The sequence below is a fragment of the Quercus lobata genome, chromosome 2 (genome assembly GCF_001633185.2).
Source record: "Quercus lobata isolate SW786 chromosome 2, ValleyOak3.0 Primary Assembly, whole genome shotgun sequence".
In the NCBI taxonomy this organism is placed as follows: Eukaryota; Viridiplantae; Streptophyta; class Magnoliopsida; order Fagales; family Fagaceae; genus Quercus; species Quercus lobata.
In genome coordinates, this window is record NC_044905.1 from 77,754,869 (window position 1) to 77,782,504 (window position 27,636).

Below are 27,636 nucleotides of genomic sequence, written 5' to 3' on the forward strand. Positions count from 1 at the left end.
CTACGGAATCACATTGATATTATAATTAATAAATTTTTTAAATTTCTATTTTACTTAACTGATTTTATAGTTATTACAAATTTTATTATATAAAATTCATAAATTGTTGTACCAATTTTCAAACGAAAAAATGTAAAATATTTAAAAATTTTATTTATTATGTTGTTAATATTACACTAATAGTATTCATTAACACGTTAGTTAATAAGTTTCCTATAATTTGAGTTGTCTCCCATCCTCTTTGCTTATTGACACACTCAACACAAATAGGCGCCAGTGGCCTCAACTTCTACTTCTCTCAAGTGGCGATAACCCCCATCTCATGGACAACTTATGGCACCGATATAATGAGTTGTTGTATCATTTAATATTAATTTTAATGCTTGCAATATTTTTTATGTTAGCTTTTATTATAATTTGAAATTTTTTAAATATACATTACTCTTGTGAAAGTCTTTTAAAAATTCTATATAATTTGAAATTCATCTAACCTATCTTAGTCTTGAAATTTATGAAGACTGTGGTTTGTCTTTGATTAGTTTTATGAGAAAGATTGTGGTTTGTGTTTGTTTTGACTATGTCTGCTCCCTCTTGGGTTTGAGACGTTTGAGAGAGAAAGGGGGTGAGTTGGATTTGTATCACTTGAAATAATAGTTGAATATTTTAATCGGTTGTGTTAATTTTTTATTCCTTTTTATTCTTTTGCTAATGAATAGTACAAAGAATGTGATTATTCATTAACAAACAACTTTTTGAGTTTTAAAGAGGCTGTTAAATCTCTAAAATAGAGAAAATGTTAAAGATGCTTTAAAGACTGAACCAAACCTAAATTATTCATAAATAGTTCAGTTCACTTAAACCCTGATTACAATATCTGCATGGTTGAGTTAAACGGATGAATATATGAAAATATGCATGTCTTGCTACCAATTAGTAATATAGGTACCTTATAATATTAAATTTTGATTGTTTAATTAGAATAATTTTCTCTCCTTTCCATTCAAAAATAAGTGTGAGGTCTGATGATATAGAGCTATCATCAAGAGCGGACACTATAAGTTGAAATTCTCTTAAAAAAATAAGTGTGAAAAAAATTACTATCTTCATTTGGCATCACATTCTAATTATTTGACCAAGTCTTCATAATAAAAAATAAAATAATAATAATAATAATAATGAAGTTGTTCAGTGTCAAACAATTTTCCAATGGTAGACTTGGTTGGATTCTTATAATAACTAGTCGCAAACTCATGCGATGCGTGAGAATATATAATTATCATGAGATGTGGTATAATATATAATTTATTTTATAAATTTTATTCTAAATAAATTGTGCTCACTAAAAATTAAAAATAATTTAAAAATAATTTCTATCTCTCTAGTTTTAAAAATATATAATTCTATAATTCTATAATTTTTGGTATTTTTTTATTGATATATTATTTACTGAAGTGGTTCGATCATATTCTTCTAACTATTGTTATTATGCATTATGTTTTTCTAATTTATTTTGGTACAACTAACATTTTAAGTTACAAATTTATTATTTAAATTTCTTATTCTCTTCTCTCAAAAAAAAAAAAAAAATCTCATTCTTTTAAGGAGATTATCATATAATTGCAATTGATATTACAGCTCATTGCAATCCCATTGCATAGTCACAATTGCAGCTCATTGCATGACCCATTTAAGCAGCATTTTATCCCATTGATTTAAGTGAGACATATAATCAACAAGATTAATGTCAATGACATAACATTTTTCACAACTTATTAACAAATATCCACTTGTTGAACATAGCAACTTAACATGTTTCATACAACACAGAAACTTAAATGTGTGTTATTTGTAGGAATTCGAGAGATTGATTATTAATTTTCAAGAAATTTTAAAAGTTTAGTTGTTTGTTTGAGAGGAGTAATTTATTCTTCACCTTTTGTGTAAACTCACGTGCCAATTAATAATCGCACAATTTTATATTGTTGTCGTTTCAAAGAAATAGGCGGGGAACCTATTTTAGGAAGGGTCCAGTTCTTGTCATACGCAAGGGCCCAAAATAAATGCCTACCAAGGCATTGGTCCGAGGCAAACTCAACCTTCATCTCAATCAATTTCTTAGGCCCATCATACTCAACCTTCACCACGGAATATGCAACGACCGCTAATTTGCCTAGCTATCAACCCAAAACTAGAGGTTGCTATCACACCCCAAAACCTATTTTACTCCCTTCTCAAAAATATCTACCCCTTCTTCTAGCTTTCCACACATTTTTTTTTTAAGAGTGAGAGTTTCAACATATGACATCTGCTCCTGATAATAACTTTATCATCATACTAAAATATCCATTAGTTTTTTGTTTAGGCAGGGATTTCAACTATCAAAGATTTTACCAATTATGCTAATTAGAATCCGCGACTTTTCACACTTAAGAGCAAGGAAGTTGGTTGTTATTGGTAGAATTTAATTTCTTTTTAGAGCAATATTTCTTCCTAACCCACAATTTATTTTTCTTCTTGAAATCTCCAATTAAGTTTTAGTGTTTTATCAAAATAGATAAATTTCTTCCCTTAGCCGTTTGCAACCCCGAACCCCTCCATTTTTTTAGAAATTTTATGTTTACAATATTTTCACAACAAATTTTAAGTAGCAGGTTGTTACTGATAAGTAAAAAAAATAATTTTAATGGCGTGTTCAAATTAGAATTAGTAAGACAGTAATAACTTACCGCATAGAATTCCTTGTAAAAATATTTTGAAAATTTTGTAAACGTGATCTCTCTCTTGATTTTCAAGTCTAGTAATTTTTTTCCCAAGTCTTCGAATGCAATTTCTTGGTAGATTCCCTCACCCAAAGATAGGGTACTGCTGATCAATATTTTCCAACCTTTTCACGCCATTTTTGTTGACTTTGAAAAGAAAATTCAAAACAAGAAAAAACAGAAAAAAGATAAGACTATCTGTGATAAAGACGAAAAGTTAAGTCGTGTGGAGCAGTAGAAAAAGATAGCGCTATATCTCTTTTCTTAAGTAACTTAATTAACTCCTTAAAATCCGCCGTTTATCCAAAAAAAAAAAAAAAAAACTCCTTAGAAAGTCATTGCTAGGTGTCGATACAATAACCTTAGGTGACTTGCTAAGTGGTGCGAAATGGTATCGCGGTCACAGCTCACAGCAAGTAGTATTTCTGCTTGGTGCTCTTATACCGTGGGCAATTCTTTCATATTTCCGGCGCAAATATCACAAAGAGAATAGACCTCATGGTGAGTCTCAGTTGTAACTATAATCTAATAGTCTATAGCATTACTCTCTTTCTTATCAAAGCTCATGCGCTTTTATTGATAATTGAATAATTACAACATGGGAAAAAAATTCATGTTTATATTTATACATTTGGCCTTTTGTCATATGCAGGATGCAGTCAAAGCATTAGTCACCACGCCATTCTTCAATGACTACTAATTAGTCACCGTCTTCCTCCTCTGGCATCTTCTTCTCCCTCTTAAATCTCACCTGTCAAAGGTACTCGAAATTCACAAAATCCTCTCCTTGCACAAATATGTGGACGCCTGTGTAGCTACATATAAATATCCGATACTGTCAATTAATTTGGTGACTTTTCTATATGCACCGTATATTTGCTCCTGAGAATCAAGTACCCACATATACATGATGTCCAAAATTATCATTGTTCTTTTCCATATCCTTCTCTATTCAGAATTGAAGCCTTCAAAAGCCCAAACTTGGATCAAATCAGGTTACTGGTTCTCTGGCATTGGGTCTCCCATTTCAGACATAAACTCAGCCCTCTTTACTCACCTTATTTGCGCTTTTGCTGATGTAAATTCTTCCTCCTACGAGCTCTCTCTATCGTCCAGTGATGAGCAATACTTCTCCACCTTCACAAACACTGTTAGCCAAAAGAACCCATCAGTCACCACTCTTCTTTCCATTGCTGGTGGTAACGCAAACCATACTACCCTTTCATCAATGGTTAGCACGGCCTCTTACAGAAAATCTTTCATTGACTCTTCAATAAAGATAGCCAGGCTTTATGGCTTTCAAGGCCTAGACTTTAGTTGGCTTTCGGCGAACACAAGCTCCGACATGACCAATATGGGATTACTATTTCAAGATTGGCGTGCCGCTGTGAATTCTGAGGCAAAAAACTCAAGCCAGAAAGAATTGATTTTGACTGCTGCTGTTCCATACTCACCAAATTCAGATACAGTTTATCTCCCTGTGGACTCAATTCGGACTAACTTGAACTGGGTCCATGTTAATGCTTATGACTACCATGCGCCCGGATGGTCAAACTATACCGGTGCTCATGCAGCCTTATATGATCCATCGGATCAGGCTAACACGGATCATGGTATTGGTGCATGGATTGGTAGAGGCTTGTCTGCTAGCAAGTTGGTTTTGGGATTGCCTTTCTATGGCTATGCGTGGACGCTAAAGAACCCCAATGACAACGGAATAGGTGCTCCAGCAACAGGTCCTGCTGCCATTGCAATTAAAGATCTTGGAGCCATGAGGTATTATCTAATCAAGAGTTATGCTCAGAGCAATGGAGCTGCTATAATGTATAATGCTACATATGTAGTAAATTACTGCACAGTCGGATCGACTTGGATTGGCTTTGATGATGTTGAGGCCGTCAGAATGAAGGTTTCTTATGCCAGAGAGAAGAAGCTACTTGGTTACGTTGTGTGGCAAGTCCCATATGATGATAATTGGGCACTTTCTTTAGCAGGTACGTACGGAAGAGATACTACACTCTTGGTATTCTATTTTTTAAAATTAATTATTCTCTTGTTAATTAGAAAGTTAATCTAATTGCATGTACTAGCATGTAACTCCATGCAAATGAATAGATACATTTAAAATTAAATAAAATTTTTATTATAAAAATATAAATAATTAGTCAAATTATTATTATAAAAAAAAAATGTAACATATGCATTTATGCATACGTATAGATATATTTAAAATTAAACATAATTTTTATTATAAAATATAGATAATTAGTAATATTATTTTTTTAAAGTAAATATAATTAGTCACATATTAAAATTCTTACCTAAATTTAATACTAATGATGATTATTTTTGTGTTTCTAATTTTTAATAAGATAGAATTTGTGATGATTTTTATTTTATTTATTTTTCAAAAAACATATGATGATTTTTATTGAGTATATGTAATTGTTGTTGTTTTTTTTTTTTTTTTTAGAAAAAAAAAATTTATAGTTCATTAATATTAGATTTTTAGTATTTTGCACTCATTAACACACTTGACATAAAGATTAAAAAACTTAAGTAGACACATGACACATGTTTAAGTGGATAATTATGATTTAGTCCCCACATAAATTTAGATAGGTGCAAAATTGGATTATAATTTTAAATTTTAATTCAACTTTCTCTAAGTTTTACCTATTAATATATATAGATGATTTATAAATTTGAATTTTTTTTAGTTATATAATTACGTTTTTTTTTATGATTATATTGGACTCCTTGTTTTCTACTCTAAATTCACTAATTTGGCACAAAAATTTAAAAACTTAAATTAACTGAGACACGTGGCACAAAATTAAACTCTAATTGAAATTCAATTTTTACACTAAATTAACTCACTTGACACAAAATTCTAAATTTAGATTAGGTAAGACATGTAACACAAAAATTAGACTCTAATTTTTTTTTTTTTTTTGAGAAATAATTACAATATACAGCTAAACCCGTAGCTCGAACCCTTTCCCCCCCCCCCCCCCAGACCCCTAAGTACTTAGTGCATGGAGAGGTGCCAATTCAGCTACAAAATTAGACTCTAATTGAATTTCAATTTGAAAATTAATTGGATTTTCTCTCTGTTTGACCTATTATTATTATTATTATTTTTATATATATATATATATATATATTAGCCAAAATAATTAAGAAACCAATATTTTGGATGTCCCATTGTGTTTAATCGAGGAAAAAGGATTCACTGGGCCTGATTCAGTTTCTAGTGCATTAATGGGGCTATAATGCCAAATTTTGGCTAAAGCTTGAAAAAATGTTGGTGGCTTCCCCATCATTCAAATAATCATGTGGAAATCTTTCTCTCCTCCTAGCCACTCATTATAACATTGCATCCAAGTTTATTGTCCTTTTGTCAAGGTGCCACACATGAGCTTTGATTATTGTCCTTTTGTTTACCAATAAGTCTATGTGCACTGGAAATAGTTCGCAACATTTTCAAACCTTCTCTTTATTGTTGTGGTGGGATCAAATATAAGTGAGATAGGGTGTAAAATTTTCTTCTGAGCCGTAAAGCCACCGGCTTCTTAAATGATTTTTGTCCTAATAACTTGGTAGGCCATCGAGACCTGATTTTCCATGTATTTCATCTGTTAGCTTAGAAACAGATAGAGAATTCAATGCTAGTTATCCCCAAGATAGGGATTGCAATAGAAAGATGCTACCTAATAAGTCTATGTGCACTGGATATAGTTCACAACATTTTCAAACCTTCTGTTTATTGTTGTGGTGGGCTCAAATATAAGTGAGATAGGGTGTAAAATTTTCTTCCGTAGCCGTAAAGCCACCGGCTTCTTAAATGATTTTTGTCCTAATAACTTGGTAGGCCATCGAGACCTGATTTTTCATGTGGCTTCCCCATCATTCAAATAATCATGTGGAAATCTTTCTCTCCTCCTAGCCACTCATTATAACATTGCATTCAAGTTTATTGTCCTTTTGTCAAGGTGCCACACATGAGCTTTGATTATTGTCCTTTTGTTTACCAATAAGTCTATGTGCACTGAAAATAGTTCGCAACATTTTCAAACCTTCTCTTTATTGTTGTGGTGGGATCAAATATAAGTGAGATAGGGTGAAAAATTTTATTCCGAGCCGTAAAGCCACCGGCTTCTTAAATGATTTTTGTCCTAATAACTTGGTAGGCCATCGAGACCTGATTTTCCATGTATTTCATCGGTTAGCTTAGAAACAGATAGAGAATTCAATGCTAGTTATCCCCAAGATAGGGATTGCAATAGAAAGATGCTACCTAATAAGTCTATGTGCACTGGATATAGTTCACAACATTTTCAAACCTTCGGTTTATTGTTATGGTGGGCTTAAATATAAGTGAGATAGGGTGTAAAATTTTCTTCCGTAGCCGTAAAGCCACCAGCTTCTTAAATGAATTTTGTCCTAATAACTTGGTAGGCCATCGAGACTTGATTTTCCATGTGGCTTCCCCATCATTCAAATAATCATGTGGAAGTCTTTCTCTCCTCCTAGCCACTCATTATAACATTGCATCCAAGTTTATTGTCCTTTTGTCAAGGTGCCACACATGAGTTTTAATTATTGTCCTTTTGTTTACCAATAAGTCTATGTGCACTGGAAATAGTTCGCAACATTTTCAAACCTTCTCTTTATTGTTGTGGTGGGATCAAATATAAGTGAGATAGGGTGTAAAATTTTCTTCCGAGCCATAAAGCCACCGGCTTCTTAAATGATTTTTGTCCTAATAACTTGGTAGGCCATCGAGACCTGATTTTCCATGTATTTCATCGGTTAGCTTAGAATCAGATAGAGAATTCAATGCTAGTTATCCCCAAGATAGGGATTGCAATAGAAAGATGCTACCTAATAAGTCTATGTGCACTGGATATAGTTCACAACATTTTCAAACCTTCTGTTTATTGTTGTGGTGGGCTCAAATATAAGTGAGATAGGGTGTAAAATTTTCTTTCGTAGCCGTAAAGCCATCGGCTTCTTAAATGATTTTTGTCCTAATAACTTGGTAGGCCATCGAGACCTGATTTTCCATGTATTTCATCGGTTAGCTTAGAAACAGATAGAGAATTCAATGCTAGTTATCCCCAAGATAGGGATTGCAATAGAAAGATGCTACCTAATAAGTCTATGTGCACTGGATATAGTTCACAACATTTTCAAACCTTCTGTTTATTGTTATGGTGGGCTCAAATATAAGTGAGATAGGGTGTAAAATTTTCTTCCGTAGCCATAAAGCCACCGGCTTCTTAAATGATTTTTGTCCTAATAACTTGGTAGGCCATCGAGACCTGATTTTCCATGTATTTCATCGGTTAGCTTAGAAACAGATAGAGAATTTAATGCTAGTTATCCCCAAGATAGGGATTGCAATAGAAAGATGCTACCTAATAAGTCTATGTGCACTGGATATAGTTCACAACATTTTCAAACCTTCTGTTTATTGTTGTGGTGGGCTCAAATATAAGTGAGATAGGGTGTAAAATTTTCTTTCGTAGCCGTAAAGCCATCGGCTTCTTAAATGATTTTTGTCCTAATAACTTGGTAGGCCATCGAGACCTGATTTTCCATGTATTTCATCGGTTAGCTTAGAAACAGATAGAGAATTCAATGCTAGTTATCCCCAAGGTAGGGATTGCAATAGAAAGATGCTACCTAATAAGTCTATGTGCACTGGATATAGTTCACAACATTTTCAAACCTTCTGTTTATTGTTGTGGTGGGCTCAAATATAAGTGAGATAGGGTGTAAAATTTTCTTCCGTAGCCGTAAAGCCACCAGCTTCTTAAATGATTTTTGTCGTAATAACTTGGTAGGCCATCGAGACTTGATTTTCCGTGTATTTCATCGGTTAGCTTAGAAACAGATAGAGAATTCAATGCTAGTTATCCCCAAGATAGGGATTGCAATAGAGAGATGCTACCTAATATACCATGAAACGAAGCAAAAATTCTAGAATTAGAATTTTTGCCACAATTACCTGTATGACAAATTGTGAGTGGTGGAGAAAAAATGGTGAGTCCATATTAAAGTGATGAGTAGTCAATCACAATTTTCCATATAAAATAATTGCGTTAAAAGTTGTGATATTGACTGAAAAAGTGGTGAGTCCATATTAAAGTGATGAGAAGTCAGTCACAATTTACCATATAAAATAATTGTGTTAAAAATTGTGATATTGACTGAATTCAAATTCTCTGTCCCATTTTTTTGTATTCAACTTTATATTTCAGCAATCACAACTTACTATATATATATATTTTTTATTTTCCTTATAAAATAATCAAAGTAAAAAAATCAAACACATGAAATATCGTAGGGTAAATTACAAAGTTAGTCTTTAACCTTTCAATAGTGTCAATTTGGTCCCTAACATTTTTAGTATTGTGTCAATTTGGTCCCTACCATTATCTCTTGGGTTGAAAAATCTAATGGGTCAAACAGAATAATAAAAATTTATTTTTCGTGCCACATTAATTACAATGGTACTGCCACCTCATATTTTTTTTAAAGAAAAAAAAAAAAACCCAAATTTCGCATTCAAACTTGAATCAAATTCACCCTTAAAAAAAAAAAAATTGTAAAATCCCCAAATCTTTCTCCCACTCCTTAGTCCACATCTCCATCTCTTCTCCCCTCATCCTCATGCTTATAAACCCTAAGATCTGAAGTTCTAAAATCTAAGGGTGACAAAATCTAACACGACCTGCAAACCCAACATGACTAACCCGTTCATAAACAAGTCATGGATTGAGGCTAAACGGGTTCAAGTCATATTTGGGTTGACAATTTGGTCCCTAACATTTTTAGTATTGTGTCAATTTGGTCCCTACCATTATCTCTTGGGTTGCAAAATCTAATGGGTCAAACAGAATAATAAAAATTTATTTTTCGTGCCACATTAATTACAACGGTACTGCCACCTCATATTTTTTTAAAGAAAAAAAAAACCCAAATTTCGCATTCAAACTTGAATCAAATTCACCCTTAAAAAAAAAAAAAAAATTGTAAAATCCCCAAATCTTTCTCCCACTCCTTAGTCCACATCTCCATCTCTTCTCCCCTCATCCTCATGCTCATAAACCCTAAGATCTGAAGTTCTAAAATCTAAGGGTGACAAAATCTAACACGACCTGCAAACCTGACATGACTAACCCGTTCATAAACAAGTCATGGATTGAGGCTAAACAGGTTTAAGTCATATTCGGGTTGACAAGGTTAACCCATTTAATAAATAGGTCGTGTTCGTGTTTAATATGCGAACCTGTCTGATCCATTTAGCTTATAAAATTATTAGTTATTTTGATGTTATTGCTTAATTAATGATTGTTTTTATATGTTTATTAGTATATTTATAGTTGTAATTTTATTTTAATTTTAGATATATGGGAATTGATAAAAATTATATAGGTTAGGTATGACCTATTAATCAAATAGATTATTAAATGGGTCATTTGTATTGACATTTACATGACTTGTTAATTAAACAAGTTAAATATGTCGGGTTTGGTCACCTGTTAATAAACATGTTGTGTTCGGGTTAAGGATTCCTGACATATTTACTAAACAAGTTAGGTTCAAGTCAACCCATATAGTTAAATACTCATGGCTCGATACGACATGAAGGGACTCTCTCTCTCTCTCTCTCTCTCTCTGGGGTTTGGTGGTTGTTAAAGCAAAGTGACAGAGCAGAGACTCCCTTTGCAACTTCGTTTGAATATTCGTAATATTCTGGTTTTCTTGCCGATATTTATGCATTTGTATATCTTGTGGAGAAAATTTCTAAGACTGGCTTCTATCCTCTAGGCAAGACTTTTCTTTATTATTGTTACCTCTATGTTTTTTTTTTTTTTTTTTTTCATTTGGAATGCCCCCAGTCATAATTTTTTCACATTATCTAAGATGTTACTAAGCATCCAATCATCCATCACATTTCCATACACTTGCTAAGAATCACTGCAGTAAATTAGCATGGAATTCATTCATTTGAGTCTTCCTATGTAAGTCCCAAAGCATTCAATTACTAAGTTTTATTCGGTAAAGAGGCACAAATTAAAGGTGGCTTAAGAATTCCAGCAACTTTGTTTTTGTACTATTGGAAAAAGAAAGATGGGTCACTGGATAGAATACAAGTTTATTCTTATAGTTTATGAAGTGATGTCCATCTGCAAATTCAAATGTTTGACTTCTTGTAGTTTGCGTGAGGATGAGGGAGAAGAGGGTAATCTGACAAGAGAGGGGAAATTTGGTTTTTATTTATTTATTTATTTTTTATAAATATGATGTGGCATGGAAAATAATTTTTTATTATTCCGTTTGACATATCAGATTTTTCCATCCAAGGAATAATGGTAAGGACCAAATTATAATGGTAAGGACCAAATTAACACATCACTAAAAAGATTAGGGACTAAATTGACACAGTTGAAATGTTAGGGATTAAATTGATAAATGTTGTAAAGGATAGGGAAAAAAACTTTGTAATTTACCCAATATCATCTTTGGTAGAATGCAGAACATAAAAGGTGGCACAAATTAATGATTTCTTTTTGACATTGGTAAGATTAAATTTTTAGGCATTACTTTAATAAGGTTAGAGTTTAAATTCGGTTCGATTGTGGCATAAAAGAGAGGGTTTTACATCCTCTAATCCTAGCTTGCCACGTTAGCATTTTACAAAATAAAGAATAGGTAGTGCCACAAAAAATCAATCCTCATCAACCCACCAAATCACGACGTACTCTCTCATATTTGGCTAGCCGCCAAGCACTGTCCATCACCAATAGAGGGTGGCTTCCTTGGCACTAAGGTCTACTACCGCTCACCACCACCAATTCGCAATCTCCTATGTGTTGTCACGCCTTTCAGATCATGGTCAGAGTCTTCCAACACCAAACACCTCTCAAAACACCCAATTGTGACCACCAATTTGTAAATCCACCAAACATGACCACCTAGAACCTGATGCGGGATGCAAAAGCATCAAGAAGCAGAAAATGTCCACCTCTAGAAAACAAGAAACAAAACGCGTTTTCTTTTGAAAATAACCTCGAATCCATGAGGATTCCTTGGATCCACAAGGGTCCCCAAATCCATAATGAGAAAGGGTTCTAGAATCCATTAGAGAAACAATAGATATAAGTTTGAATTTTTATTAATATCAGACTATATTCGTTCCCACCAACGTAAGGCATACTCACTAAGTTTATACAAAGCAAGTTTAATTTTTCTCTTGTAATAAATTTTCTTCAAATCAAATAAATCCTCTAGATCAAGTAACCAATCAAGAAAATCTTCGTTATAAAAATAGCCATTAAAACTAGAAATTCTTTTATTAAGCCTCTATGAAATTTGCTTACCAATAGGTTGCCCAGGAGTTATGTCTCCACGATAGTTATCCCTATTGTTTCCATGCTCCAACAATGGCATCCTAGCAAAGATATTTGTGAGTGCTAGTTGTACGTCATATAATACTTGCTAAGTTTTTTGTCACTAGAATTTCTACTATCTTATACATTAGCCACTAGATTAGGATAAGTCAAGGTTCTGATACCAATTGATGCAGGATGCGGAAGCGTCAAGAAGCAGAACATGTCTACCTCTAGAAAACAAGAAACAAAACATGTTAACTTCTGAAAATAACCCCAAATCCATGAGGGTTCCTTGAATCCACAAGGAAAAAGGGTTCCAGAATCCACCAGAGAAACAATAGACAAAAGTTTGAATTTTTATTAATATCAATAAGACTAAAAAACGTTTATAGACTTGGAGGCCTATTTAAGGGCTTTATAAAACTTGACAGACAAAAAAATATAATCTAAAATAAGCCCTAATTAATATCTAACCATAATAGGAACCAAATTTGAACTAAAAAGCATAAAAAGCATCTAAAATAAGGAAATAAGTCACCTAAACCTAAAATAAAGTTTTTTACATAAAAATACCAAAATTTAAATAATTACAAAAATTAAATTATAGATTCTGTCCTACATCAGAACCTCTAAATTACCACCATGGATTGGTGGTGCTCACTTTGGGACAAATCAAACAAAGATACAGAGAGACGCAAATCAAGTGAGAGCGAGATGGATGAATTCGAGAAAGGGAGAGGGTTGAGTGAGAAGGAAAAAGTTGGGAAGAGAGAGAAAGAGACACTATGGCAATGATGACTGGTGGGCAATGATAAAAGCTCAAAGAGAGCTTTGGCTGGCCATGGAGGTATAATTTAGAGAGAGAGAGAGAGAGAGAGAGAGAGAGAGAGAGAGAGAGAGAGAGAGAGAGAGTTTTAGAAGAATTCACTAACTCAAGTTAAGGGATGGATAGGGAATAGTGATGAGCTGAGCTTGGTACTAAGGACGCTGGCGACTACAGTGATAGGTGAAGCCTGGGGGCTAATCGAATCTATGAAAGGAGTAGATTTGTGATTTGGGTTAATGGGGATGGATTGTGTGTGGCACTACTTATTCTTTATATTGTAAAATACTGATGTGGCAAGCTGGGATTGGAGAGTGTAAACCCCCCCCCCCCCCCCCAAACCCTTCTTTTTAGGCCATGATTGTGCCAAATTTATAGCTTTAAACTCATAAACTAAACTATATTAGATATCATTCCTTTAACAATTAAAGGTGTCAAAAATGACAAAATCTGAATGACATTGTTTTAAGATCTTTTATGACATATTAATCTCTTGTTACGTTAATGAATTTCGTTGTCAGCTCAAGGAGAAGAAAATAATGCACGACCCAATTGGCGATTATTAGTGATCATTTTGACTACAACTGCTACCATTGCTCTCCTACTGTGCCTTTTAGTGTATTACTTACGGATGAGAAAGCTCAGATCCATAGGTAACTTCTTTTTTTCTACTACATGTGTTACAGTTCCCATCTATCGTTAGAAGGATTACTTATTATTCCCATGATTTAAGAATTAATATTTTTAGGCTTTGTTCTGTTTTTTATTCTTATTTTTTCAATATTGGAATTGTGGTTATAGCTAAGAAATTAGAGTCCAAAGCTAATAACATAGCAGCTGCTGGAGATTCAGATAGCAATATTCCTAATCTGCAAGTCTTTAGTTTAGCTGACATTGAGGCAGCTACAAATAAATTTTCATTTGAAAATAAAGTCGGAGAGGGAGGTTATGGCCCCGTTTACAAGGTAAACTGTTGTTACTACATCTTTTATGCTCAAGCAATTAGCAGAAACATGAATCTATCTATAAAACAATCCCAATGTCATATTTTATTGTCGAATAGGATTAGGAACACAACATTTTTCACAATTGTTAATATGATTTGTTGTGATTTGTGTATAATAAAAGTAGTGTCATTTATAGACTTTATAAGTCATATCTGGAATTGTGAAAAATGTTGTGTCCTAGCAATACTCTTATCAACATGAGTAGAAAATTTCTTGAAGTATCTTTTTGGGTGAATAATACCAATCATAAGTGTGTGTTTATATTTCATCAGGGTGTGTTACCAAATGGAAAAGAAATAGCAGTGAAAAAACTTTCAAAAACATCTACGCAAGGATTTGAGGAGTTCAAGAATGAGGTTATGCTTACCGCGAAACTACAACATGTAAATCTTGTGCGAGTTTTGGGATTTTGCATTGAAAGTGATGAACAAATGCTAATCTATGAGTACATGCCAAACAAAAGCTTGGACTTCTACCTCTTTGGTTTGATATCTTTCCTGTTTCCAATTACAGTATCTGAGATATGTTAAATTCAATTTTTCACATCTTAGTGCTCTATCAGCCTCAATATGATTATATAACTAATTGTTATGATATGTAATTTTTCATAGACCCTATCAGACGAGAACTATTGGATTGGAAAAAACGTATTGACATTATTGAAGGAGTAACTCAAGGGCTTCTATATCTCCAAGAATACTCAAGAATGATAATAATTCACCGAGACTTAAAATCTAGTAATATTTTATTGGATGAAGAGATGAAGCCAAAGATCTCAGACTTTGGCATGGCTAGAATTTTCAAGAAAGATGAACATGAAGCAAACACAAATCGGATTGTTGGAACATAGTAAGTACCTCTACCTGATAAAGCTTTATAGCCCATGATTTGTTGTTAAGCAATTAACAATGTTGTTTGATAATTCAACAATGCAGTGGTTATATTCCTCCTGAATACGCCCAAAAAGGTGTGTACTCCACTAAATCTGATGTTTATAGCTTTGGAGTTCTACTTCTACAAATCATAAGTGGTAAGAGGACTGCTTTTTATCATGGCTTGGATGAGCATGTAAACCTCCTAGAGTATGTAAGTTACTTTAACAAACATTGCTAGAACCAATCTTGAATTTGTTTTCTTTTGTTGTGTATTATTTCCGTATTTCAAAATGACGGTTAATATTCTATATTTCAGGCATATGAGCTATGGAAAGAAGGCAAAGGCATGGAATTTAAGGATCCGACTCTAGATGATACAACTTCATCGTGTAAACTAATTCGATGCATGCAAATAGCTCTTTTATGCGTTCAGGAAAACGCAATTGATAGGCCATCAATGTTGGAAGTTTCCTCGATGCTAAAAAATGAAACTATAGTTGTGACAAAACCCAAAAAGCCTGCTTTTTCAACAAAAAGAGATGAAGGTGACGAAAAAGACTCTAGATTACAGGCTTTACAGCTAGAAATTTTTTCGGTTGATGATTCAACAATCACCGAAGTGGTTGCCCGTTGAATGTGAAAGTCTTTGTGGAACAACACAGACATATATAAAGTTTATTTATGGGGAAAAATTGTACTTTTTTGTCTTAGAAATGATATATATGCTCATTCAGTCATTCTATTAAGTGCCCGTTTGTTTCCACATTTTGAACCCAAAAAGGGCTTTTTGAAAAAAGCCAAACCAAAATATGCGTTTGGTTAAGCCCAAAACGCAACTTTTTGATAAAAGTTGCGTTTTGGGCATAGACCAAAAATAAGGAGAAACGCGGAAATTTTTATGGACCCTTAGGGGTCCATAAATGAAAACGCGCAATTCGCGTTTTCAATGGGTTACCGTTGCAAAATTAAAATTACGAAAATACCCATCAAATAGCACAAACCCATGGCCAAAACACAAACCCACAGCCACAATCCAAAAACACATACCAAAAATACACATAGAAAGACAGAAAGAAAGAAGAAGAAGAGGAAGAAGAAGATGAAGACGAAGATTAAAACCATTACCCAAAACACAAACCACAATCCAAAAATACAGAAATCAAATAGCACAAACCCACGGCCAAACCCACGGCCAAACAACCATAAACACATAGAAAGACAGAGAGAAAGAAGAAGAAGAGGAAGAAGAAGATGAAGGCGAAGAAAGACCGAACCCACAGTGTTCAGTTCAGGTCGTGAGGCTTCTCAATTTTCAGTTCAGGTCCGTGAGCAATTTGCTTCATATAAGTCAAGAAGCGGAAGTGGGGATCTTTTGGAAATCAGGTGGAAAAAAAAAAAAAAAAAGAGAGAGAAGAAATTGAGAGAGCCGGAGAGCTTTGGAATTGAGAGAGCCTTCTGGAAACAAACGGAAAAGGAAAAAGGAAAAAGGAAAGAATGAAAGAATGAGAGAGCCTTCTGGAAGGTGGAGGTGTGGGAAAAAGGAGAGGATGTGGACAAAATAGTGTACATGTGTGTGGTGGATAAAATACAAGAGGAAAAAAAAAAGGAAAAGGTAACGTATGGAGGAAAAAAAAAAGGAAAAGTATTAGAAATCACAATTTCAAAATATTATCACAATATTTTCACAATAAATTTTAAGTAATTAGCTAATATTGATGAGTAAAAATATAATTTCAGTAATGGGTTCAAATTAGAACTAGTAACAACTTTTCATATAATATTTTGTTATGATTCTTGTGAAAGTATTGCAAAAAATATTGTGGATGTAACACTTTTTGTTGAAAAATATAATTGTTGAAAATGAATAGAAAAAGAAAAATAAATATTAAAAAAGAATAAATTTGATTACAAAATAAAAATTAAAAAAGTGGATAGGCAAAAGATAAATGTCACTGTTGATTGTCCAAACAGCACAAAAATTTGTCTAACTTGCTGGAGATGCTCTTATATATACATTGTCCTTTTTGGTAATTTATCTCTCAAACTGTCACTTTTATAAGTGTTAGCCAAACACTCAACTTTTTCAAAAAGCACTTTTTAACAGCTTTTACCAAACACTCAACTTTTTGAAAATGCACTTTTTCAATTATGCACTTTTTGAAAACTCCACTTTTTCATTATGCACTTTTACAAAAAGCTGAACCAAACTCATCCTAAAAGTCACGGGTTCTCACTTAAACCCCAATCTTACTATGGAATTAGCTACACTAACCCTCCTCCCAAACCCCTTTAGTATAGGATTTCTAGATTATTTTGCCCCCCCAGTGGCGGAGCCACTTGAGGACTGAGGGGCCCTTGGCCCCCAAAAATTTTGAAAAAAATTTAAAATAATATATATATATATATATATATATATTTGGAAATATCTTAAAATTTTAGAATGGGCTACTCAAAATTTTAAGCTAATCCAGTAAAAATTTAACCCAAAAATTTAATTTGGCAAAAAGGAAAAAACCCAAAAATTAAATTTGGTAAAAATTAAAAATAAACAAACAAGCAAAATCCACCATCTGGCCCAATAATTAGCCCATGTTCCTCCAAAACCACTCATTCACCTTTTATAAATTCCAAATTTGCAACATATATAAACTCAAAAAAAAGAAAAAAAAGGTTACTGTGTACTGTCCCAATTGAGCCGCTTGCCACGGCTAGTTAACCATGCTGCCAGTGTTCTTGCTGGGAGTTTGTAACGCCATTCCTCGACGGCAACACTGAATCACTGATACGCATATTTCTCTCTTGCCACTCTGTCGTTTGTTTGCTCAACACTGCTGTTATATTTGTTAATAACTGCTCAACACTATTGTGAAACAATTCACTTTGAGTCTTTGACCCACTAGTAAACATCTAGATTGAGTAATGAAGTGCCGTATAGCTGTACAGCATTTCACATATAATACTTTTTTCTTTCTTTATTTTTTTTTATTATAATAAGATATATTAGTTTTGTTTTGGTGATTAATGTTCTTTACGCAGTACACTACAAATAATAATAATAATAATAATAATAATAATAATAATAATAATAATAATAATAATAATAATGTGGCTTATATTAGAATATTAGATTATCTATTTATATCTGATAATAGTAGGAGGACAAGTAATTGTTTAATCGTTTGATTTGATCTAATTGCACTTAAATAGTAATTTGCACTTCATTGTTCACACTTTGTTTTTAACAAAAATTATTGTATAAATCTTCAAAATTTCATACCTATTAATCAATTTTTTATCCAAGATGCTGAAATATTAGATGTAACTCCTTAGAAAAGCTCTAAAATGTAAAAAGGTAAGTTCAAACCTAAGTACAAATAATTTAGTACAGTGAAAAAAAATGTAGGCACAAGTTTACTTAAAGTTAGTTTATAAAATAAAGTAATTTATTTTTGGTCACAAGTTGGGCCAAATTAACTGAAGTCTTTTGCATTTTGAGCCAATGTAGGCTGAACTAACATAGGCTTAACCCATTAACACAATGTAGGCATAACTAACTTGCCCCCTAAGAAAATTTCCTAGTTTTGCCACTGACTTTAGGTAAAGAGAGTGATTGTTCATTGACAAAAAAAACTTTTTGAGTTTTAAAGTGATTGTTGAAGTACTATTTTATAATTTGACTCTCTAAAATAGAAAGGATTTTATGTTTGCCAATATTGTTGGAGATGCTTTAAATACGGAACCAAACTTGAATTATTCATAAATAGTTGAATTCATTCACAACCTAATTACCATAACTACATGGTTGACTTAAGTGGATGAATATATGAAAATGGGGAAATTATTGTGTACTCCCGGAGTACTATAAATGTGTATTCCCTCCTCTCACATGAATGGTGAGTCTCACTAATTAAATTTATGGTGGGATCCAACATTCATGCGAGAAGAGAGAGTATGTATTTATGGTACTCCGAGAGTACCTAATAATTTTACATGAAAAAATTTGCATGTCTTTAGTAATACCATAACTACATGGTTGAGTTAAGTGGATGAATATATGAAAATGTGCATGTCCTTAGTAAAAAATGCACGTTATAATATCAAATTTTGATTTTTTAATTAGAAGACTTTTCTCTCCATTCTATTAAAAAATAAATGTGAAAACAATCACTATCTTCATTTGGCATCACATTCTAATACTCTGACCAAGTCTTCATAATAATAACAAAAATAAAATAATAATGAAGTTGCTCATGTCATACAATTTTCCAATGGTAGACTTGGTTTGATTCTTATAATAACTTGTTGCAAATTTACATGATGCGTGAGAATATATAATTATTTTGAGATGTGGTATATATAATGTATTGTGGGGCCCGGCCCAAAAATAATGGGCTATTCCAAATTCAGGCCCGACCGAGGAGCGTCCTGTCCGAAGAGAAACCACATATGAAGCATTACTCAATCCCAATAACGCCAAGGAAACCTGTCCGAGGAGTACCTCCTCCTCGGACATCATGAAGCCCAGACGAGGAACTCTCCCCAGCCAATTCAGTTCATCCTCCCAACATATAAAATGAATAAAATCCAAAATATCTCACGAAATCTACCACCACATTAATTGCGCCCCAACCACCCTCTTGGCCACATTAATGAGGAAAAGACCCCTGAACAGTACCACCTTGGCCTCTGCAACTCACAAAGGGAGTGATGAGGGCGGCTAATGGGACAGGTGCTCAAGTAGATGCTTAGATGATCAATAAGTGTAAGGTGGAGTTGAGAGGAGGAGAACTATATAATGTAGTGGAGTCCCTCAAAGAGAGGGACAGAAAAACTGTATTAGGAACTGAAGAAATAGAATCATATGTGAGAGATCCATTCTTGTGTTTTTATTTTCTGCAACAATACTATCCATGTATCAGACCGAATAGGCTCACTGAGGCTAAGTTCTTTGACCCATCCTCTACAAATATTTATTGTGGGTTGCGCTTTGGGCCAAGGCCTGATCAATAGAATTTGGACGAGGAAAATCGTGCAACTACAATTGGCGCCGTCTATGGGAAGAACTAGGGCATCAGCTAGCACAACGGTCGAGCATGGCAGAACTAGGTCCGCACCAGGAGAATCCTCACCAGGCTAACTCCCAACAGACACAACCCGCCGAGTCCCAGAGGCAAAATAACCCCGTCAACCTAGGCCACAGGGGAAATCGTGAGGGAAGTGTGCATACTATCCGGACAAGCCAGAGTCACACTCAGATAGGTAGTCACGTGTCCCAGAGGCGAAATAGTCACTAGGCCATGCAGCGAGAGATAGACGATCTGAAGAGGAAGCTACGACGGGTACAGCGAAAACGATCTCCTTCAGACTCAGAGGAGTCCTCTAATGCGGAGGATGCGAGTTACCGACGGAGATCAAGGACCCCCCCAAGTGAAACCTTTTCCTACGAAAAGGAACCACGCCCTGTGCGGAAATATGAGAGCACATCCAGCAAGGGTTCGGGAAACGATGCCATGAAGAAGGCGTTGGACCAGGTTTCAAGGTCCCCCTTCACGTATAGAATCGAAGGGGCTAAGCTGCCTCGACGGTTCAACCAACCGGCATTCGCCATCTATAACGGTCGAACAGACCCGGTAGAGCATGTGAGTCAATTTAACCAAAAGATGGCGATCTACTCGCAAAATGAAGCCCTTATGTGTAAAATCTTCCCGTCCAGCTTGGGATCAATGGCGATGAGGTGGTTCAACGGCCTGAAGACAAATTCCGTAAGCTCATACAAGCAGCTCACTCGGGATTTCTGCTCCCGCTTTATCACCAACACTACAGTCCCCAGGCCCCTCGGTTCGCTATTGTCCTTATCCATGCACGAGGGAGAGACTCTGAAAGCATACTCGGATAGATACTGGGAAGTGTATAACGACCTGGATGACAACCATGATGCTGTCGCTATCAGCACATTCAAAAGCGGGCTCCCCACCGACCATGGCTTAAGGAAGTCCCTCACTGGTAAACCGGTCACCAACGTTGATCAGTTGAGGGATAGGATCGACAAATACAAAAGAGTGGAGGAAGATCAGCTGCAAGGGAGGGGAAAGGAGAAGGTTATCCCCCCCCAAAGCAAATGATTTCAAGTCGGAACGGCACAAACCCTGGTCAGCCGAGGAGAGATTTTTCGCGACAGGCTGGGCAGAGCAACCCGCAAACAGTGAATGCCATATTCAGAGAGCTAGTACAACAGGTACTGGAGAAAGTAAGGGATGAGCCCTATTTCAGGTGGCCGGGAAAGATGGCTGGAGACCCTTCCAAACGTAACCAGAACCTGTACTGCCACTATCATCAGGACCATGGGCATACTACTGAGGACTGCAGGAATCTATGGAATCACCTAGATCAGTTGGTCCGAGAAGGAAAGTTACGTCACCTGCTGCACCCATCGAGTGGCCATCCCGGCCAAACAACACAAGAACCTCGAAAGGACGTGTCTTTAAGACCCCCCACCGGGACGATACATGTCATCCTCGCTGCACCAGGAAGAACTGGGCCACCCATCCCCAGGGTATTGGCTGTTGATCGGCTCCCCTCCGAGGGCAGGCAAAGGGAACCTAAAAGGTCAAAAAAGGGAAGCTCTTTGATACTGGGATTCTCGGATGAGGATAAGAGAGGAACTATTCAACCTCACGATGATGCCTTGGTGGTCACATTGAAGATTGGGGGCTTCGACGTGAAAAGGGTGTTGGTGGACTCGGGAAGTGCAGTAGAGATAATGTACCCTGATCTATACAAGGGGCTGAACTTGAAGCCAGAAGATTTGGCAGCTTATGACTCCCCCCTTCTCAGCTTCGAAGGAAAAATTGTTACGCCAAAAGGGCAGATCCGACTACCCATACAGACGGGGTCGGAGGTGGTGGAGGTGAATTTTATCGTCGTCGACGCTTACTCACCCTACACCGCGATAGTCGCCAGGCCATGGATCCACGCCCTGGAGGCCGTAACCTCCACACTTCATCAAAAAGTGAAATACCCATCCAGAGGACAAGTAGAAGAGATCCGAGGAGATCAGGCCGTGGCCAGAAAGTGTATGGTGGCCGCCATTTTACATCGGCCCCCAATCGAGTCCTCGGCCCCAGAGAACTTATAGCAACCAACCCCCTCGGCAAGGCAAGGCGATGGGCTGGCCGAGGAGATAGGGTGTGAAAGTTTAGATAAGATCGCTGTCAACGACGACCCGGAAAAGTTCTTTCAGGTCGGCTCTGAATTACCTTCTCAGGAAAAAGAGGAGCTGGTCAGATTTCTCAGAGAAAATGTCGACGTGTTCGCATGGGACGCCTACGACGCCCCGGGAGTTGATCCCAGCCTTATTTGTCACCACTTGAACGTCAACCCCTCTTCGCTCCGAAGAAACAGCCACCCCGACGTCCTTCGAAGGAACACGCTAGTGCCGTAAGAGACGAAGTGGCGAAATTGAAAAGGGCAGGGGCTATCAAAGAGGTCTTTTATCTCGAATGGTTGGCGAACACGGTGGTGGTAAGAAAGAAGACAGGGAAGTGGAGGGTCTGCGTGGACTTCACGGACCTGAACAAGGCGTGCCCAAAGGACCCATTCCCCCTACCCCAAATCGACCGATTGGTGGATGCAACCGTGGGCCACCCTCGAATGAGCTTCCTGGACGCCTTCCAGGGCTATCATCAGATACCCCTTGCGCTGGATGACCAAGAGAAAACGGCTTTCATGACGCCCATCGGAAATTATCATTATAAGGTGATGCCGTTTGGGCTGAAGAACGCAGGCTCAACTTACCAAAGGATGATGACTCGGATGTTCGAGCCACAGCTGGGCAAGATCATTGAGGTTTATATAGACGATATGGTTGTGAAGAGCAAAAGGGTTTCCGAGCACGTGAATGACCTCGGGGTAATCTTCGCTATCTTAAGAGAGCACCGGTTGCGGCTGAATGCTTCCAAATGTTCATTCGGGGTCGGGTTGGGAAATTCCTAGGGTACATGGTCACCCACAGGGGAATAGAAGTAATTCCCGACCAAATCAAAGTCATTAACAGCCTACAGGTTCCTCGGAATCCGAAGGAAGTGCAGAAGCTCACTGGCATGATTGCGGCATTAAACCGGTTCATATCGCGATCGGCGGATCGATGTCGGCCTTTTTACCTCCTGATAAACAAATGGAAAGGGTTCGAATGGTCGGAGGATTGCGCTCAGGCTTTCCAGCAGCTTAAGGACTACCTGTCTCGACCACCCATCATGTCCAGCCCTGAGGCAGATGAGGTGCTGTTTGCATATGTCGCTGTAGCTCCCCATGCTGTAAGCTTGGTACTGATACGGGATGATAATGGGGTGCAGCGACCGGTTTACTATGTGAGCAAATCATTACATGAGGCCGAGGTACGGTACCTTCCTTTAGAAAAGGCAATTCTGGCGATAGTGCATGCAACCCGGAAGCTTCCTCATTACTTTCAGGCGCATACGGTCATCGTTCTAACTCAGCTTCCCCTTCGAGCAGTGCTTCGAAGCGCTGACTATACAGGAAGGATCGCCATGTGGAGTGCGCTCTTGGGAGCCTTTGATATTAAATATATGCCCAGATCCTCCATCAAAGGACAGGTCCTCGCAGACTTGGTAGCGGAGTTTGCTGAGCCCTCTATAGAAACAATAACCGAGAAGAAAGACATGGATGGAAAATCGGTTGGTGCGATTTCAGCATTGGGACCATGCAATGGAAGGTCTACGTGGATGGCGCAGCTAACCAGAGAGGGTCAGGAGTTGGGATAGTTTTAATATCCCCGGACGGTGCTGCCATTGAAAAATCACTGAGGCTCGGATTCTCGGCTACAAACAATGAAGCCGAATACGAAGCCTTACTCCAAGGGATGACGATGGTTCAAAGATTGGGCGGAAGAATAATAGAAGCATTCTCGGACTCCAGACTGGTAGTCGGACAAGTGATGGGTGAGCTGGAAGCTCGAGATACTAGGATGCAAGAGTATCTGGGACAAGTCAAGCGGCTGCAGACGAATTTTGAATCCTTCAATCTGACGCACATTTCCAGGAGTGTAAACACCCATGCAGACTCGCTGGCCACTCTCGCCACGTCCTCGGCACATAATCTGCCGCGGATGATCCTGGTTGAAGATCTAGCCCAGGCAAGTCCCATCAGCAGAAGCCCGGCCAGAGTCCATCAGATCAGAAAGAGTCACAGCTGGATGGACCCCATAAAGAACTTCCTTCAAAACGACATCCTGCCGGAGGAAAAATTGGAAGCCGAGAAGATACGTAGGAATGCTCCTCGGTTCTGGCTATCAGAGGACCACAAACTATATCGGCGCTCTTACTCTGGACCGTACCTACTCTGCGTGCATCCAGAAGAATCCGAATCTCTACTTGAAGAGTTACACGAGGGGATTTGTGGAAGTCATACCGGAGGAAGGTCGTTGGCGCACAGGGCACTTACCCAAGGGTATTGGTGGCCGAACATGCAAAGAGAGGCCCAAGAATACGCTAAGAAGTGCGACCAGTGCCAAAGATTCGCCCCGAATATTCACCAACCCGGAGGGGTTCTCAACCCCCTCTCTAGCCCATGGCCGTTCGCACAATGGGGCCTTGATATAGTTGGACCCTTCCCCAAAGCTGCGGGGAACAAGCGATACATAATAGTCGGAACTGATTACTTCACTAAATGGGTGGAAGCTGAACCCTTGGCCAACATTAGGGACGTGGACGCCCAAAAATTCATCTGGAAGAACATCATCACCCGTTTCGGGACTCCGCGCACACTCATTTCCGACAATGGTCTGCAGTTCGACAGTAAGAACTTTAGGGAGTATTGCCGCGAGTTTGGAATCATTAACCGATATTCCACCCCCGCCTACCCTCAAGGAAATGGGCAGGTCGAAGCCGTGAACAAGGTCATAGTGAACGGACTGAAGAAGAGACTGGACGAGGCAAAGGGGAGATGGGTAGAAGAACTCCCCCACGTCTTATGGACTTATCGGACGACGCCGCGACGATCGACCAGTGAGACCCCCTTCTCGATGACTTATGGGGCTGAGGCTGTGCTCCCAATCGAGAACAACTTTCCCACACTAAGGTCTAGATCGTTTACCCCAAGCGATAACGATGAGTTATTGGAACGGAGTCTGGACCTAGCCGAAGAAAGAAGGGAAAAAGCGATGATTCATATGGCCTATTATCACCAGAAGCTGAGACAAGGGTATGATGCCTCTGGATCCAGGTGATCTCGTGATGAGGAGGATTCTTGGCAGCGCAAAAAACCCCTCTTGGGGCAAGTTGGGGCCCAATTGGGAGGGACCATATCGTGTCACATCCGTGGCCGGAATAGGCGCCTACTACCTAGAAGATTTGGATGAAAAAGCTGTACCTCGACCATGGAATGTAAATAACCTCAGAAGATATTGCTATTAATGAGAATGGCTTAGCATACGTTTTCTTTCATGACTATCCGCTGCTTGCTGCTCTACTGACAACTATTCATAGTTTTAAACAGAACCTAAGTCCTGCATGGCTCCTCGGATCACAGACTTAGGGGAAATTATTACTGATGACAATTTTTATAAGTTTTAAACAAAACCTAAGTACTGCATGGATCCTCGGACCACAGACTTAGGGGAAATTAATACTTAAGGCAACTATTCATAGTTTTAAACAGAACCTAAGTCCTGCATGGCTCCTCGGACCACAGACTTAGGGGAAATTATAACTGATGACAATTTTTATAAGTTTTAAACAGAACCTAAGTCCTGCATGGATCCTCGGACCACAGACTTAGGGGAAATTAATACTTAAGGCAACTATTCATAGTTTTAAACAGAACCTAAGTCCTGCATGGTTCCTCGGACCACAGACTTAGGGGAAATTATTACTGATGACAATTTTTATAAGTTTTAAACAGAACCTAAGTCCTGCATGGATCCTCGGACCACAGACTTAGGGGAAATTAATACTTAAGGCAACTATTCATAGTTTTAAACAGAACCCAAGTCCTGCATGGCTCCTCGGACCACAGACTTGGGGGAAATTATTACTCATGACAATTTTTATAAGTTTTAAACAGAACCTAGTCCTACATGGCTCCACGGACCACAGACTTAGGGGAAATTAATACTTAAGGCAACTATTCATAGTTTTAAACAGAACCTAAGTCCTGCATGGTTCCTCGGACCACAGACTTAGGGGAAATTATTACTCATGACAATTTTTATAAGTTTTAAACAGAACCTAGTCCTGCATGGCTCCACGGACCACAGACTTAGGGGAAATTAATACTTACGGCAACTATTCATAGTTTTAAACAGAACCTAAGTCCTGCATGGCTCCTCGGACCACAAACTTAGGGGAAATTATTACTTATGATAGATTGGGGGATTATTACTTAAAGGAAATCATTTTAAGGCGTGCGCGCAGTCGGGCACCATCGCAACTCTCAAGTGCACAGCCCAAAAACCCATTTCATTTTGACCATTTACCTGTATCTACATCGTTGCAAATGTTTAAAAAAAAAAAGAAAGAGCATTACTAGCATACATCCGTAGTAAGCAAAACAAACATTTTATATTAATATTCCGAGTACATTAGAAAGAGAGGTCCTTACAAAAGAATGAAAAAATAGGACGACTCTCATTCAAAAAAAAAAAAAAAAAAGAAAAAAAGAAAGGAGGAAAGAGTACAAAGATCAAAAGCCTAAAAAGCTAAGCCTTAGCAGGAGGATCTTCTTTTGGCTCGGGCTGAGGGGGAGGAACCTCGATGGAAGAGTCCATGACAGGATCCTTCGCCATATCAGGCACAAGGGCGGCATCAGGCACCACCAGATCCTGCTCAGAGACCGCTTGGACACCATCAGGATGCTCTCGGATCTCCTCAGGATAGAAAATGCTCTCGGGCAGTCTCAGCGCCGAATCGGCAGGAACTCCTGCAGCATCAAGGGCACGAGCCCATGAGATGCTGCAATAGTCCCGGCATACCTCCGGGATCTCCTCGGATAGCCTGGCCTCCGTCTCTTCGGCCCCGAGCTGGTGAGCGGCACTCTTCTCAGCCTCTGTAGCCTCTCGGATCAGCTGGGCCTCCTCTTTGACCCAGCTCATCCTCGACTTTCTGCAGGGCAGTCTTGAGATCCATCACTGCCTGCTTCTCGGTGGCGAGGTTGATCTGGGTCGAGTACAGCTTTTTGCGCTGGTCCTCCGCCTGGGCCTCGGCGCTTTTCAAACCAGCCTCTGCACTTTTGCGCCGGTTCTCCGACTCCTTGAACTTCTCCATGAGTTCAACGTGATCGTGCTTGAGGGACCCCAAGGTTTTCTCCATCTCCGCCCGAGCCTGGTTCTCGACCTCAGCCCGACTACTGTTACCGCGGCAAAATTCCTCAGCCACAAATACCTGCTGAGTAATCTACAAACGAAACAAGATTGCTTTAATCTAACTAGGTCAAATAAATTAATGAAACAGTAAAAGGATTACTTACCATCGCGAGATCCCTTTTAAGGGATAGGAAGATCTCGGGCTGAGAAAACCGCCTATAAGCCTCCATGTCCCGAGGAAGGAGTAGGGGTTGCTCTAAGGCGTTAGCCACGTACCCTGCCCGGCCTCGGTTGTACTCTCGAACCGAAGCATTGTAGGGGATGGCAACCCCATCCAGCTCCAACTTGGGGCTCCATGTACGCGGAGTAGCGCGCACCTCAGCAATGTTCTCCTCGTCCCGTCTCTCCGAGGAGTTACCCTTTCTGCTCCTTGGAGCACGAGTGGTTTT

At 37.9% G+C, this 27,636-nt stretch overlaps 1 protein-coding gene and 1 long non-coding RNA gene across 3 annotated transcripts; both read left to right on the forward strand.

Annotated features, from left to right (window-relative positions):
- Positions 1–3,062: 3,062 nt before the first annotated feature.
- LOC115976713 (class V chitinase-like) lies at positions 3,063–15,608 on the forward strand. Of its 2 annotated transcripts, none has more exons than XM_031098173.1 (8): positions 3,063–3,260; positions 3,412–4,753; positions 13,511–13,642; positions 13,791–13,954; positions 14,269–14,479; positions 14,608–14,845; positions 14,932–14,963; positions 15,188–15,279. In XM_031098173.1, the coding sequence occupies exons 2-8, from the start codon at positions 3,667–3,669 to the stop codon at positions 15,193–15,195; spliced, it is 1,872 nt and encodes a 623-aa protein (XP_030954033.1). In that variant the 5' UTR covers positions 3,063–3,260; positions 3,412–3,666; the 3' UTR covers positions 15,196–15,279. The 2 variants fall into 2 exon arrangements, with proteins under 2 accessions (XP_030954033.1, XP_030954032.1); XM_031098172.1 differs by having other exon boundaries at positions 3,066–3,260; positions 14,932–15,082; positions 15,188–15,608.
- On the forward strand, positions 6,641–8,882 carry LOC115976714. The gene is made up of 2 exons (XR_004088356.1): positions 6,641–8,423; positions 8,692–8,882. It is a non-coding gene; the product is annotated as an uncharacterized LOC115976714 (long non-coding RNA).
- Positions 15,609–27,636: the final 12,028 nt, after the last annotated feature.

Excerpts from the sequence above, each read along its gene's own strand:
- LOC115976713 (XM_031098172.1), top strand. The coding sequence starts at position 3,667 with ATGATGTCCAAAATTATCATTGTTCTTTTCCATATCCTTCTCTATTCA. Across the intron at positions 13,955-14,268 it reads GTTATGGCCCCGTTTACAAG|GGTGTGTTACCAAATGGAAA; the intron begins GTAAACTGTTGT and ends ATATTTCATCAG. Across the intron at positions 15,083-15,187 it reads ATGTAAACCTCCTAGAGTAT|GCATATGAGCTATGGAAAGA; the intron begins GTAAGTTACTTT and ends TCTATATTTCAG.